The sequence below is a fragment of the Wasmannia auropunctata genome, unplaced genomic scaffold (genome assembly GCF_000956235.1).
Source record: "Wasmannia auropunctata unplaced genomic scaffold, wasmannia.A_1.0 LD336071.1, whole genome shotgun sequence".
Lineage (NCBI taxonomy): Eukaryota > Metazoa > Arthropoda > Insecta > Hymenoptera > Formicidae > Wasmannia > Wasmannia auropunctata.
Window position 1 is genome coordinate 1,192,491 of NW_012026819.1, and position 17,285 is coordinate 1,209,775.

Here is a 17,285-nt window from a genome sequence, read left to right on the forward strand (position 1 = left end):
GCATGTATTTATGTCCACGCATCTATTTATGTAAAGCAGATGTAACAGAAATTGATCGGATCACAGCTCGGAATACATCCGGAAACGGAAAATACATTCACGCGTGTACGATCGCGAATTTCAACTATTTGCGGATAGTCTACGTTCCGCGGCGGGAGATGTGCAATACTCGCAAGTGCTTTATCAATATAATATAACTGTATCGTTCTACAAAAAATATTGCCGATTGTAATCACCGAACGTAGATATCGCTCATGGAATCGACCCGCAAATAACAAGCGCGAACCGAATATGAAAAACAGACGAGGAGTTAATAACCGGGGTTATCGAACGAAACCGAGAAAAAGGCACGGATCACGCGATGCCGCATGATAAAATGGCGATTCGCTCTGGCAAAAGAGAGAGAGAGAGATGTATATTCAATTTGGCAGCGCACACGGTTTCGATGGATAAAATGGCATGTAAAATGCCACACGCGCGAGCTAATGTATCTATTATCCAGCCAAATGCAGTAGTCACTGCTAAATTCGAGTCCATGTTGCACTCTCGCGCGAAAAGGTAATATTTTTTTTCCCCCACCCCGAAACATCCATCTCGTCACATTTTAACTTTTGACTCGCTCGTTAATTAATTTGCTGTTTGCGCTGCACGTTATTATTCCGCGCTGCTCGCAATTTTTTTCATCCGGTTCCACGAGCGAATCTGTTAATAACACCACATCGAGAAACACGGTAACAAAAATGTTATCCTATCAAATGAGAGTTTTCAATCTGCGTGGTAAGTTTGATAGTGCATTGTTCCCATAGTTATAAATACGAACAGTTTTTAGAATTAATTTCGCTTCGGCGATACGCGTTCAAAGGTTTTATCGTATATTCTACTACTACGTAATTACGTATTACATGCAACATGCAAAAACGATCGACATTTGTTTGAAAAAAACTGAGGAATAAAAATGAGAAATGCCACAGGTGAACGGTATTGAAAATGTTGCGGATATATTTATCTGGCTCTTTTTGAAAAAAAACCGCTGCACGTGATATTCTCAACAATGTAACAATGATTGGTAGAATCACAAAATTTTTCAACAAAGTAAAAAAAAAGTTCAAAAAGCAGTATATTTAGGACATAGACCGCCAACGAACGTTTCATTAGGTATAACATCTAATATAAATCATGTTTTATTCAGAAATATACTTTATTTTATTTCATATCAACGTTTCCCAATACGATATTACAATTCATGTAATTAGAACGCTGAGAGTCAATGCACATCCCATAAAATCCACATCAGCCGCAATATTTCTTTAACTTTCTATCTGATGCAATTATTTCTCGCCTGTTAGATCGAAACAAAAGCTCTCGTAGGAGATATCGCTTATTATACCGGCTATACAACAAACGCGTCCCCCGGAAATTGTATATTTCGCTTTAATACACCGAGATCGCGGATATCGGTGTATTAACGCGATAACGCGTAGCTAACTAACGTCGTAAATATTCGAGGGGCATCGCATGTGGAAAGTGAAATCAACGAGACGCGCTGGGTTACGGGTCAACGCTCCTTCACGCGTGCACGGGTAGGAAGATTCCGCCGTGATGTTGCACGTCGCAGGTCGTAGATGTAATGGCGTACAGGAAGAGGTGCATATAATGACACACGGTGTCGCGCACCTGTACAACGCGACGCGACGTGACCTTATCTCGCGGAAAGTGTTGGTCTGACTTTTACACGCGTACACGCACGCCGCGCCGTCGCATTGCGACGCGATTGTGTCAGGCCGGCTTTTGAAGCTGTTCAAGTACGCGCGCGTGCATGACTTCTAACGCGCTCGTTGACTGTGACAGTTTGAAATTAGAAATGTCATTCTACTGTTTGAAGACGAAAGAGGCAATGTCTATCGAATACAAATCGAAAACGGCAGAGATTGAAAGAATAATTAAAAAAGTGTCAAATACACGCCGAGAGAGTAAACTGTTATCAAAACAATTATACGATTTTCAACTTTGCTATAATCCGACAAAGCAGTATCCTCCTTGAAGTATCTCTCTGCAACTGTCATACTCAACGACGTCGGTGAAACCGCGCGTATTACAATATTTACTGACTGCAGCATTGAAAAATCTTTTGTGCATAGCTAAGATCTCTTGTTTACAGATGAATACACGTCCAAGGAACAAGACGCGCGGTTAATGCAACGTGGAGAAACTTACGGGGACCGACACTCGAAAAGTTTTGCCGAGTGCCACGGAGGCATTTAACAACTGCTAAACTTTCCGTCTCAAAAGTTAAAAGTTGCTCTGTCGTCGCAGTCGGCACTTTAAACTGAAATCTTATGCGATTCACGTCATCGCCGTGTGAAATGACACACTTCGGACGTGTCCGCCCACGGTTTTTGACATTATCTCTGCCCGAGCTGCTTTCAATCTCCTCTCCGCGGCTCGATTGTCTTTCATGTCAAAGAAAAAAAAATCTGTACGCCGCACTTCGTTCTTGCAATTGAGCCTAGCGAGGCGCTTCGTTAATTCTTCTACTGAGCAAAGCGGTAGTGAAATTTCGGGATAATGAAACTCGGATGGGGCATCGTGCACTTATCCGGATTGCACTTCCGCTCCGCACACACGCACGTATCTCCGCGTACACGCACGGTGCAAAGAACCGCGCTAAGAAATCTTGGCAAACTCAGCGGAGCGATGGAAATCCTGTTCTGACGTTCCGCAACTGGCGTAATGCGACGGTGTTCCAGCCGGGCTACCACGGGATATCGCAAATCGTTAATATATGCGTCATCCTCGGGACATAATTATACGTTCGCGACGGCAAAACATGAGAAGAGAGAGAGAGAGAGAGAGGGGGGGGAGGGGAAGAGAGAAAGAGAACGCCGCGTTTATATATGCGCCGCATCAAACTTGGGGAACGGGTCAATGGTCTGTGAATCGCCGGCAAGATAGGAGTTCGCAATAGTCGTTTCGTAACGGTTACGTCGCCGCACTGCACTTCATGACACGCCGGGTATACGCCAACCTATCCGACGATCGCGAGAACGGAAACGTTTTTGAGAGTATGTGAGTATCGAAACTGCGGCAGCGACTCGCTACGCAAACTCGCTATGCACGAGCGAGACGATTGTTTCAGGACGATTGTCACTGGATCGAGATGGCTAACGCTGACGCGGGATTATTTGCTTTTGCAATAATGGGCGACAAGGGCAATACAAATAATTGCTTTATAAGCCTCTAGATACTTGTCGTTTGCGTAACGATAATCCTACATCAAAGTAGATGACTCGCAATACAATCGCGGAGAAACAAAAGCTTAAAGTGAAACAAAGCTTTACTCACAAATTATAAATCTTGTAAATTTTTTGATTGAGAAAAATAATTGAGAAAAACTTTGATTTATGATAACACATAAAAATAATTTCATTCAATTTTTTTTGCTTTCAAGTAAGAAGTAAAACGTGTCGTGACATGCCGTCTGATACTGCGATTCAAGTGAAATGATTATTTATTAATGTATCATTATGTGGTATATATACAATGCTGGTAGTAATGCCATACACCATTCCGATATTATGTCTTACATTAGCTACTACGGAATCGCCACTTAGAGTAGTAACGATATCTTTGCTTATCATGTTTCCAGCTATTATAGCCTTAACGCATTACCTTCCACAATTGCCGGTGAAGACACTAAGGGATGTGCAATAGAGATTATCTGCAACGTCCCTAAATTTCTCGAGTGGTATCTCGAGAAATAACTGGAGATGCATAAGAATATACCAGAGTACCTACTTTACAGAGAATAATACAAATAATAATAATAATAACTGTGCAAAATTCGCCGTCTCGAGTCCCATTACCGTAGCTCCTCTAGGCATTACCTGGCAATATCAAAACTCGCGATGGAGTTTTCACGCTGGACTATATACCTCTCTCGATTCGAGTAGACTCCCTCGGAAACGGCAAACGCGATCGTATATTCGCGAATGTAAATGTTTAAGGAGCGCCTCACAGCGTAACAGTAATTTTCGCGCGGATTAGAAATAACGTCCGCAAGGGCGGCGGCAATTACGGATAGAAGCTACCCTTGCAAGGGAGGTGAATTGTATTGTTCTTTTCACTCGACGCGAGTAAGCGACAGGTAACCCGAGCGCGTCGTACAGTAACAAAAGTATTACACAATGGCCGAGCTAATTTCTGCCACCATTTGAAAATTAAACGGCAGAGAAAATATTTATGAGCACTTTACTAAATTAGCTTCGCGCAAAAAAGTGCGTTGTATAAAATGCGTGGTGGATTGGACACACCCACTGTAAGCGTGACGACAAGACGCGACATCCCGTAAAAACCGTATTTATTCGAGTGAACTGCGAGCGTATTAGGCGACGCGTAGGAGATTAATTATCACGAGAGAAGCAAAAATTACGGAATATATTAACCTAATTACGTGCCGAATTTTTTTTTCTTTAAGCGGAAAAATTATTCCTCCCACGATTTTAATATAATCATATAACACGTTACAATCTAAAATATATTAAGAAAATTTTCTCGTAAATGTACTCTCTGGGATACTGATTTTTAACAATTTTTTACATAATATTTAAAATGTGAAAAGGAAGATTAAGATTATTAAAAGCCTCCCCCCCTCTCTCTCTTTCTCTCTCTCTCTCTATCTCTTTCTCATTTTAATATCTTCATAAATATTCCATGTCACACGGAATCGGAAGCATCCGAATTCGCGGATAAATCAAATTAGAGCTGAACATTTCTCTATTTTCGATTGCTCGCAGGAGATTGCCGCTTAAGATAGTTAGCGGCAATTCGCTGTGCTACGAGGTGAACTCGATTTGTACCCCGATATAGTCGATCCGTAACTCTCCGTAATTTCGTGCCCGTCGACAAATACCCGTTGAATTTCGTGGAAACACGTATGTATAAACTCACCTAAAGACGCTCTCGTCGTAAGATAGCAGAATGCGTACTGGTTGACTGATGCTACGTTTCTTTACTTCGTGCGCTGGCTCGATGTGTACGCCGTGAATTATCTGGAAAAAACAAAGGTGGAATTTGAATAGAGTTTGCGTAGAATACCAGGAATACCACGTAGAATACTGCGCAACTTAAGAGCTTTTGTTCGTAATTTGTTAACAAATATATTAATAGTCTAGATAGTAAAATAACGCGAAGCAACTAAAATCACGACAGTGCTCGAGATATTACATTTGCGCCGTTTGCACAAATGGCGAGATATAAGAGTGACCACAATGCTAAATTTGTTACATGTTTCGAATCACATTGGTTTTTATACAGAGTTTTTATACAGGTTTTATACGGAGTTTTTATACAGAGTTATTATCATTTTTATAAGTGACGTATTTGCTGCTATTAAAAAAAAACATTCTGGCATATTGTATCACTGATATGTGGTTATTTTCACAATCGCGTAAATGTTTTTACAATTGACTCTCATACCATTTCAGTTTGTTTTTACAAATTTCTATTATGCTAAAATCGAGTACAATAAACATAATAAAAATATGCAAGGCAAATAGCAAATGTCTGTCTATTTCCGATGCTTTTAAGTTATACAATAATTTTCTACTACGTGGTTACTTATTGTTAGAAGTATTGTATTATATATGTTTTTCTCATATGTTTGTGAAACGTGAAGAACCTGAAGACAATTAGGCTCGCGTAAAATCAGAAAGACACGATATCTTGCAGTGACGAAATTCAGAATTTAGTTTGGGTAGAGAATCATGAATGCTCACGTTAAAGTCTATTCCGCGTGATAATTGATCGTCGAAAGTTGAGCTCGTTACTGACAGATCTTAATAGAAGATGCGCTAACTATATTGAATCGTGCCTGGTATTTTGATACCAGCGGTGCGTGAACCTGATATGCTCTTCGACGATGCTCTAGGTTGCGAATTCTACGGTGCGGCGGCTGCAATCTCGCGCTCGCAGGAATAGCAGCTTGCGGCAAAGGCCGCAGCCGCGCGTTTACAGAGGTTATAAGAGGGAAGAGACAGGTGCATAAACTAGGTATAAGTTCTGGTTAACTTCAACACCGTCGGGCTTCAGTCAGAAGTTGCGAGCGATAGAGCCGTAGAACCGAAAGGAGGTAATGAATAGATGGGTGTGAAGAGAACTTGAACAAAGTGACGCGCGCCGCAACGAATTGCACTGTTCACAACAACAGACGTACGAGAATTCATCGATCAGTGCATTGACATTTCGTTCTAAATATTTATAAGAATAAAATAACAATAAATCGATATATTACGTATAAATCAAATTATTTAACAACACGACACAATTATGACGAGACGAGCTTACGAGGACAGATTTAACCGCGCGGCTTAATATATCGATTAATTCACCACTTTGTAACGAGTTTTCGCCGCAAGAAGGATTTGACTGGCGGATGGGCCCGACACTTCGCTTAATAGAGCCCCGATGTAATCGAGGAAGGTCACCGTTACCTCGTCGCAATGGGCGTGCTTGTTAGAAATGCAATTATGCGAAGATCCACGTTAAGTTTTAATCCGATCCACTTTTATACTTGCGGAGAGTTTGCGTCCTGCGCGGAAAGCTTCTTAGTGATAATGCGATATCTTAAGAGGATAGGAGTGGCATTAACTGCACCAGCCAAGGAGCGCAGAGAGGACCACGAAGACTGGATCGAAGGTCGAAGTTAAGATGCAGCGGCGCTCGAGTATCACGTATATAGAAGATAACGGTAGCTAAACCACGCGCACTCCATCGTAACTTACAAACCACTCTAGCGAATAGTGCTCTCTTAATTATCAAACTTTAGACCGCTCCTAATTTCTATCCTTATACCCATGGTCTATCTAGTAATACGACGGGATGCGCGTGCCAATGTACACCTCTCTAAACCAAGAATTACCTTTAGCATAGATTTTCTAACACTACGTTGAAATATTTAGTTGCTTAATATGTATATTTATTATGTGCATTTAAATCGTTAAACTAAAAATTTGACATAGTAATTAATTTCAGTTTTAAACAATGTCACATACAGTTTCGTAAAATTAAATTAGTTAAATTAGATATTAATTGTTTACGTAAATTTTAATTAAGTTAATGCTCATTAAATTAAATTCTGAATTTATAATAGGGCTGTTCTTTGTAGCTGAACTAGTGTACACTCCCGTTGTATTTAAAATGTAATAGATACACACTTGGTGAAAACGAGAAAGAAAATTTTAATTCAGTCAAATGCAGCGACGAAGAATAGGTCTAATGTTTGCAGAAATTTTAAAAAAAGTACGTAATTGTACATATATTAATAATAATAATGTTTAGATAATTATTAATAATGATCAGCGAAATATTAATTGCGCGATCCTGTTACATACGCTGTGTTGAAGAACAATACAATAAACGTATTTAGTATAATGGCATTACCATCAATCCAATTATCTGCGGACTAATGGAAAGGAAATGCCAAGATTAAGCAAGTGGACAGTTCAGGTAGCTAGCGCGGTGGAAAACAAGAAGATAGAGGTCTACAAATATCCCGCAGAGAAATTCCATAAGCCTCATCCATCTTGGTTATTGACCTTAATTCAAGACCAGCCAGTCGGCATTAAGATGATTTCCACAGAGAATCGATATTTTCCAGCGCTACGTTCACTGGCCATAAGGATAGTAATGATGGAAGCGATACTGGCAAGCTGCATGAAGCAATATTATTGAAGTGGTTACAGTACAATAGTCTGAGAAATATCATTCCTAAAATAACTAGAGAATAACTAAGAATAGTATTGCTATCGAAATATTATTAAAATTATCGAAATAAAATTAAAAGAGAAAAAGAGAAAGAGAGAATACGTATGAATAAATACGCATGCCAGATGCGTAATAATGAACGTAGATTAAGGTCATATTCTTTTTTTAATTATATTTCCACATATTCATAAAAAAATTAAAGAAATGTTTTTTTAAGATCGTCTATTCCCTATTTATTTTATCTTTTTTAAAGTTCTAATTAATGATATACCTATTAATCAAGAATAGAAACATTAAAAGAATTGATCGTTTCTACAATTTATTTCAAAGGAAAAAAGTTAGCTATTTCAGAGAAAACAGAACTACCATGTTTATACATTCGTGATTTCTATAAACGACTTCAAGCAGTCACGTTTCATTATTCACATTTCAAGAATTAAATTATCTGTGAGCAGGCAAAAGCACGAAATATACAATGAAAATGTGTAGCAATAACAGCGTATCTCCTGTTTTCATTAGACAATATAAATGTACAATTGTATATAAATGTATATAATATAAATGTATAATTGTTGTATGATATGCCATTTTAATAACAATTGTTAATTAAAAAAGTATGTATTTTGCGAAAATGAAAGATAAAATATATCCAATACGCGTTTACATAGCCGTATCTCCTTCTCTCGGATGAGAAAGTGCACCTCGATGCACTTCGATTTATCATATATCTACGCGTCGAAATAGGGACCGGGGGATGAAGAGATCGTGGAAACCGGGCAGGTGGGCAATTTCCGTGGTAGCCGTCTACCGTGATATACCCGTCTCTTTCCGGCCGTACCGCATTTACACGCGGCGCGATGGAAATTTTGTGTTTCCTACATGTCCCTGCATTTTTGTAGCATTTATATGCTCGTTTCTGCCACCCACGAGATGGAAACGTAAATAACCGACCATCGATTGCTCATCCTCCGCCTTGAGGTTTCATTCTGACACACCTCATCAATCGGCGAAAAGATGAATTGTTGATTATTACCATCCACGAATATATTGAACCGCGGTCGGATCGTCTATTTTCAAACGCCGTTCCATTTAGACACATTTGCATGATGCATAATTTAGCCTCGTATCCATTCCACGTTCAATTTTTAAAGCTTCAGTCTATCTAAAATTTAATTTTTCACGTTCGGTAGCACATGTGCGCGCACGCAATGCGTTATGCCTGTGTAAGAGCACAACGAAAAATAACAAAAAGCGTCTAAAAAAAAATCGATTAAACAAATTCGTAATATGTAAAATAAATCCAATATCGTGCTAATGTAAGATTAACGGTTTTTTAACAAAATATCCAATAGAATTTTCGTGATTTCCAATATTTTGAACAACTTTAAATACCTATATTTGCTTGAAAAGTCATGGTGGCGGATTTAAGTTGTGGGCCACGTGAATCTGCCTCTGGCGAGTTTTCAAAACGATCTGTTTCCGAAATCCGGCGTAACGTTACCCTATTTCTCGGAGTAGTGTGAGTCGCTCGGTCGCCCATTCAACCGGGCGAGGTTGGGGAAGAGATTGATCTACGGCGGAAGTTGCGCGCGTGAATTTGAGGACATTATCTGATCGCATGGAGAAAGTAATTTATGGGAGTAGTTTAGCCGTGCGCGATAAAACAAATTCCACGCGGAAGAATGAACCGAAGAGAACGCGATCAAATTCTCGAGATTCCTGGAATCCTTTATTCCGAGTCCTATACGTTTTAATAGCTTTAATTAACCGGATGTAGTCTTCAAGCAACGATTGATCGCATTGTTATAAGAGGGTCATGCCTAATTAAATTCTTTGCCATTTCAGCAGTATAATTGCGCAATATTTCAGCAATACAGACAATTACAGAATAACAAAGCTGTACAGTTTCTGTGAAACTGACGCAGGGCATGTTTAGAATTTGAATATAACTTTAATTAAATTCTGTTTATTTCCCAAAAAAATATTAAAATCTCTGACACGTTTCAAAAGAAATTTTAGCGATTAAATATTTAAGAGATAAACATTTAGAGTAAATATAGAGTTAAATAACTGTACATGTTTTTATTTTATAAAAATTGCTCGTTTCAATCAGAATATATATGAAACGTAATACTTTTTGAGGGAACTCTAGAACCCTTATAAAATATCAGATTTAAAAAATTTTTAATTTTATAGAAATTTAACAGATTAAAGATTTTTTAAAAATGAATAAAATAATTAAAAATACAAGTTGAATGTTACAAATAATAAAGACATGGAATCAACGTAATTTTGCAAAATGATTCACGAAAATGGACGGTTCGCCATTTCCAACAAGCGCGGACAAGAAAGGAAAATAGTCGAAGTTTATCTTACCAAGAAACAATGCTGATTCTCGTCAATTAACGGAACGCACGAACGAGAGATTAAATGAACTCTGTTATTTTATCATTTGTAACTAGTTGTTCTCGAAGAGCCAGGATCTTTGCCGGTCGCACCGACTTCCTCTTCCGTTTACTCTGATTGTCAGAAGACAGCTCCAGCTTCTGAACTTTGAAAACCCGTCGGAGAATACTGCCGCGCTGCAGTACCGTCAACAGCGAAATAAACTTCGTCGTTTATATATCTCAATGTACGGTCTTTCGAATGATAAAACTCCGTCGCGCATAAATTCATTAGCGTTGACAAGAAATTAACGAGGGAGATTCGTGCTCCGAAATAATTGATATCGGTTGGGAGGGCAGCGTGAGAAGTTAAACATTTAACAGAGCTATTTATATATAAATTTAACCAGAGGGATTACGATGTAAGAACCGTGGTTCAACATCGAGGCAGGTTAATGTTCTTGCCACGAAACTCCCTTCGGCGGAGGATTGGGGGCTGAAAGAAAATAGAGGAAAAGACACGTCCGTTCGAAATGAGATTTAAGGGGATCGAGGGGGTAGGGACGGTAATCCTATTTCTGCCGCGCGCAGGCTCGGCGAAAGATTCGTCCTACAATGGAGGGCGGTTACGGCGGTAGAGAGTTCGAAATCGGACTAATTGTCGGCCGAGACGTGGTAATTCCCCGCTTGATGCCACGGACGTCGCGGCTGCAGAAACCCCGTAATTGCGATCCTCTTCACTTTTTCACTCTCTTCCTCCTCCCATCCTCTCCCCCTCCCCCCTCGTCCCACCCGCCTCCTCCCACCACTTTTCGCGTCACGACAAATCGAATAGGCCGACTTCCATCAGTCATCATCAGGCCTGTCCGATAGCGGATAATACCAGACGCCAGACAAGACGCGCAAGTACGCGGAATTATGCGCTCGAGTTTCTGTCATGATCATAATGCTGTGCAATGGGAGCTGTCCGAAACACCGCAAGCATTACCGCGGCCACGGCGCGAATTGGAACGTGCCAGTCGGCGTAATACATCAATTCCCGCTTTTACACTGCGAACAGCACTTAGCTCGGGGAAAATATACGCCATACGATATCGCGCGTCCCGTGGAAATACGTGTTCAGTAGTTTCGGATGTCACTCGATACGGCATATCTGAAAACGAATCTCCAGAGTTTATTGTTGTGAAATACGGTTGACGTATCGCGTTACCTGTTTTAATCACACATTTCGCAGAATGCAGTTTAAGCGTGGGGAAACTTTTGCGCTCGATGTACCCGGGCTTCCACCGCTAAAAGAAGATACTGTATATCACGGAAACCGAAAAAAAAAACACACCAAGAGTTTTTTGTGCGGTATAATTATCGACTATAGTGAGTTTTTTTTAATCACAAAATATAATTCCGATAAGAATATCTTTTGAGGAACTTTAATACAGTTTAAAAGTATGAAAGTTAGACTATACTCTTCATGAAACAGTTACAGAAGAGGCGAGCGCACCAAATACAATTATCTCATTGGATAAGCGAAGCTATTGGAGGTCGGTAACGAAACATATATTGAAAGACTTTCTTTCAAAGCAAGATACTTCCAACGGAAGGACTTGATCAAAGGCAAAAACATTAAAGTTTCTAAGTTTCGTTATTTGTGAACACGGTAGGCTAATATACTGTAGTAAAGTAACACGCACATAAAACCAAGTTTATATTTTCTGCATGGAAATCCTCTGATTTTGCACCAAAGTTTCTAGGATAGGGCACGTATACAGCGATAGCTACAAGCCCGTCAATATTGCGAAAATGATCAAAGTTTAATTTATGCTTATAAGCTCCGCTCTATCGAAAGAGTTCATCGATATTCATTGATATGCATACCAAATTAGTATACTATGCGAACACGAGATCTTGCCCCAAATTTGACAAAACACCTACGATCCTTCCGATCCCTCGTCTCTGCATTTCACGTAAAGCTTAGCAAAAATTGGAACATACAAACGGCCGATTAAAGCATGCAATTTTATACACTTTTATACACTTGCTATACGTATATACGTAGACGCGATCGGTTGTACGTGGAATCTGCTACTATTGGGAATACGAGGAAGGGAAGGCGTCGCTTCGGAATCCCCCTTGTGCCGGTGTCTGCAGAACGTGGGTATCATGTGAAAGCATCCCGGCGAAACTAGATTCTCCGCAGTCATAGCTTATTTAGGAAGCGCGCGAGGTCGTGTGCGAATATATATAGGTGTTTCGTATTCGAGAGGAAAAAAAGGAGGACATCGGATATCTTTTGTTAAATTTGAAATTCGAGAATTTCATCGCCAACTTTCCAGCAATCCGCGCATTACCCCCGTTTTGCGGCGCGATATCACTTTGCGATTTTTGGAATCGCGGCGATTGGAAATTCGGAATTCCTATATAACGACAGATAAATGGCTATTGCATTTTGTACGGCGCCTTCATGAATATGCAGCTGCATTGTTATCTGCAGAATTATAGCTAGCAATTTCTATAGCTATGCAAAACGGGCTATCTTGATCAGGACATCACTTGGTAAAGATATCGATAAGTAATGCGAACACATCTAAACGTATTTATACAAACCTAATAACATATATATTACACGCAAATAGCGATGTATATAAGCCACAATGTAATGTGTAAAAAGTAAACAAAACACATATTTTTCTTTTTACTGCACAATATTATTCGCATTGTCATGAAACAGCGTATCGACAGGGAAGCATTAACATTGAAATTACCACCGTGTAAAGTACTTAATTTTTTGACCAAATTACAAGGACATGATGTATATTTTGCTAAAAACAGTACGTTTGGACAATTGAAACGCTACTTAAGGAACCATTATCGTAAAGTTGTTTCTACCACCCTGCTTAAATGCAAAATCATTAGAGCAGGTCTCCAGCTTTTGCCCGAGCGACGAATAGTTACGAAACAATGTGCGAACAGTTAAAGGTCTATTTATAGACAATTTTCGATACGATATATTGAAAATATCTCTTACACTCTCAATTCAAAAGCGCTTTTTTTAAATACAAAACATTAATAATGCGAATAAAAAAATTAATATATTAATAATGGGAATAAAAAATTAATATATTAATAATAGAAATTTAAAAAATCAGTTTATATTCAAAATGCAAAAGCAGTATAATCAATAAATGAATTTAATCGATATATACATAAATACGTAAATCTAACTAAAATCAAAAACTAAATCACATTCCTAAAATTCCTTGAATTATTTTTTAATAAATGTAATTTGAATAAAATTTATCTTGCCAGTTTTTGTCTATAATTAAGATATAAGATATAAGATTAAGATATAAGATAAAATAGTTCTAATCTAATTCTATTCGTTAAAATATAAATATATTAAATTAACTATTATAACTGTAAATTTATTCCCAAGTTTCAGAAAATTCAATTAATTTAAATTATGCATACAATTTGGTAAGTACATTAAAGATATTCAAAAAATTTATAGAAAGCTATTTTTTTTATCTTAATAAAGTTTTAGAATTTAGTAATTTAAAAAAATTTAACTTAAATTAAATTTCTTTAATTTAAATTTCTTTTGATAAAGATACCGTAAATAATGCTTATCGGCGTAGTATCGGCGTCAAAAGAATGGAGTTCAGGAATTTCGGCAGAAACTGAATTATGCCATCACCTGACGTTAATATGATTTGCATATCCATTATAGTGGCGTGTTAGGGGGGAAAAAAAAGATGGTTCGCTTTCGCGTTCGATACCGTAGCGCACAGCACACGGCATACAGTTAGACGTGTCGACTGTTTAATATTTCTGTCACACAAGTCTCCTTTCAGCATACCTATCGCTAAAATTAAATATTTAGTTAAACAATAGAAAACTGCGTGTCACTTTTATAGGATTTACTTTTATAGGATTTTCAATGTGTTTTAATCTGAAGCATGTTTCTAGATAAGCATTAACAGTAGAGAGAAAATGGAACGTAAAAAAATTGACAATGCGCATGTCAAAGTTAATTCTGGGAAAACTGCCGTTTAGCCGCTATAAGCAAAATATACGGGCATTTTCGCTGTGTGTAATGTATAATCTTTTCCATCGAGAAGGAACTTTTTCAGTAGAAAAACGTCGGAGCAAAATGAGGAAAAATCTAATTAAAGTACGGGAAATCAAATACGCGCGGTGGAGAGAACCTTGCCGACCATTCTTCCCAGTCATGTTCTCCCGCTTCCACATATACTGACGTAAACCGTAATCCGAGGTAAATACGAGATTCCATGCGGGCCGCAAAATGCAAGCGCATCATGATTTTCATTGAAATGATATCAGTTTCGGAGCGCGAAATCGATGTGCGTGTGCGCAATTGAATTCTCGAATTACATTCGGAAAGATCAAATGGTGCTTCGCGACGTGACGGCAACTGCTAATTGCATACGCGAAGTGAATTCGCTCCGCGCGCATACTATTCTTGGCGCTCGTGGAACGCCGCCCCGGCACGACTTATGTGAATTGATTCCGCAGGCAGTTCGGTTACGTTTATTACCCTCGATAGTAAGATACGTACTGCACGCAGGTATCTCTGCATTTGTGATCGAATGCGTGCTCAAGTCTCTTATCTGACACAAAGCCGCACATGCGAATACGGAGCAACGGTTAAACGTCTACACGCGGTATGATCAGCCGTGTTCCCTTACCGTACTGTTGGCATGCATAATGTACGAACGGCATAGGCGCACGAGGCACAATACGACGGATAAACCTAAGGGCGAATCAACCCTCGAATTTTTGTCGGGCTCGTTGCGTTTGTCCGCGAATCTTTCGATTAGATTTATTTTTACACAATAATGGTGTGTGACGTGAATATTTTACAAAATTATATTATTTAATCGATTATATATATATATATATATATATATATGTTTTTCAAGAAATCGAGGATAAAAATAATCTTACTGAAATTTACTTGTTTTTATTATAGACAATATTGTAGATAATAATATTATTGCCTATATATTTATATAATATGTATTGTTAAACTACGAAAAATGAACTAGTAAAGGGGGAAACATTTTAATATATTTTGAAAAGTTAAATTTGATCAATACAACACGTCAATAATAATTTAATATATTTCTCGTCTGTATCGTAAAAATTGTTTTCACCGATCTTTTTTTAACATTTTGCGTCGTCAGAAAAATCCTCTGGCCCGGTTAATCCCGCGCCTCACCCTACTGCAGTTGAGAGGGTGAATTTCCAGACGCGCGCGTCGCGGCGAATTCGTAGCAAATTGTGCAGCGCGAGCCCTAAATAAATTTCGCGTCGTGGGGCTTTGTACTCTAACGCGACAGGAAATTTCTGTGGGCATGTGAGTGTGTCGGTGTGCATGCGCACCTACAGAATGTTACAAGGTATTTCGGGCAGATGCTCTTTTGGTCTCGCCGTCCCCGCGAGCTTCGAAGTCAAGCGCGAGACGCGCTTCAGTAAACTAAGAACTACACGCGATGGTAACCGGTTCATTCAATTTGCAAGAGTTCTCTGTTTGTCAATCATTAATTTGATAGTGTGCTCGATGAACTAGTATTTATAAATTATTTTCTTGTATAATGACTTTAAACGCGTATTTCTTTTAAAAGCAAATATTCCAAAAATATGCTAATTGATTTAGAAATTAAATATAACAAGAGAGAAGATAAAACTAGATATGTAAAATTTAGCTGTACGGAGAAGTAAATATATTTAAAAAAATCAAAACTAAAATTTTCTTCTACATCGAGTATGAATGAAATAATATGCAGTTATGTTTTAACAATCAATATAGGTGTAAAGGATTTTCTGAGCGATTTAATCATGGGTTGTGTACGCATCATGTAATTGTTGAACAATGAAACGCCCAAGCGTTCTATCTGACACATGTACCTATCCGCTTAAGGACAATCCACTTAAACGTCTGGTAACGATTTATATATGGCACACCAATTGTCTGCTTTTGATTAGCAGACAATTAGTTATATTTAGTTATTATTCTGCAAAGCCAAGTATTATATACATCAGACGAAATAACATAATAATTATGATATAATAAAATCTCGACTAGCGCAGTATATTTAAAGTAAATATTATTATATTTTAATATACTTATTATTGCATTTTTTATAAACAATAATACGCTTGATAATTATTTTGCAATACTTTTTAATCATCAAAAGAATACACAAACAACTTTGAAAGGTAAAAAATTACCTCAATATCCACGATATACAGTATTTCTTTATCACCACAAGCACGAATTCAGTCATATAAAATTTATGGTATCTTCGGTGTAACGGATGGTATCGTTTTACATGTCTAACGTGTGTGTACGTATGTGTATATAATATAAAGTACGCGTCTTTCATAGCGTATATTAAACCACCACTCGACAACCTGGCCGCCACCTCCGCCTTCTTCGACCTGGCACGATGTGATCTACACGTGGCAATATTGCGCCACATGCCGTGAATTCTCTCAGAGCCATTTCGCCTAATCGAGACGGCGGTACCAAGCGCCGTTCGTGTTTGCGATCGTCGAAGTAGTCCCGTAGCTAGTGACCATTAAAAGGTGGACGACGAGAGGGTGTTTGAACAGGCAACGTCACGTTGCCGTCCCGCAATGCGGGGAATAAAACAATAAATATTCACTCGAGAGGGATTAACATTAGGTGGCATTCTATTTAACTGTAATGATTCAATTGCATGATAATACTTATATTTGCTATAATTTTGATGCAAGCAAACCTATCTGTTTCAGAATAAGCAAGACACGTCTTAGAGATCTCTTAAAAGTCGCAATCTCGTTTTATTGCTCCATCAACTTAATACTAAGAAAACTGACAAGATATTAAAACGAATGATGCGACTTAAGCGTTCAGCTCAGCGGAAACTCAATATTCAAATATAATACATAAATAACGTGTGGTGTTCTAAGTTCTAACATTTAATGCAATACTTCTACGGTTTTCGATGTTTTATTTACGTTTATTCTTCCGCGAGTTCCAAATTAAAAAACAATTAGTCATAAAAATAAAAATAAAAATTCAATTCTAGCATTATTAAACGCGTATAAAAACCTTACACGTAAAACATGATATATTTC

The 17,285-nt window shown here is 38.3% G+C and overlaps 1 protein-coding gene across 1 annotated transcript in view; it reads right to left on the reverse strand.

Moving 5' to 3' along the window:
- The window catches only part of LOC105449891 (leishmanolysin-like peptidase), a 251,269-nt gene that overhangs the window by 127,448 nt on the left and 106,536 nt on the right, over positions 1-17,285 (reverse strand). The window contains exon 2 of the mRNA XM_011689342.1: positions 4,948-5,048. Within this exon, the coding sequence (XP_011687644.1) occupies positions 4,948-5,048 (101 nt within the window). The remainder of the gene's footprint in view (positions 1-4,947; positions 5,049-17,285) is intronic.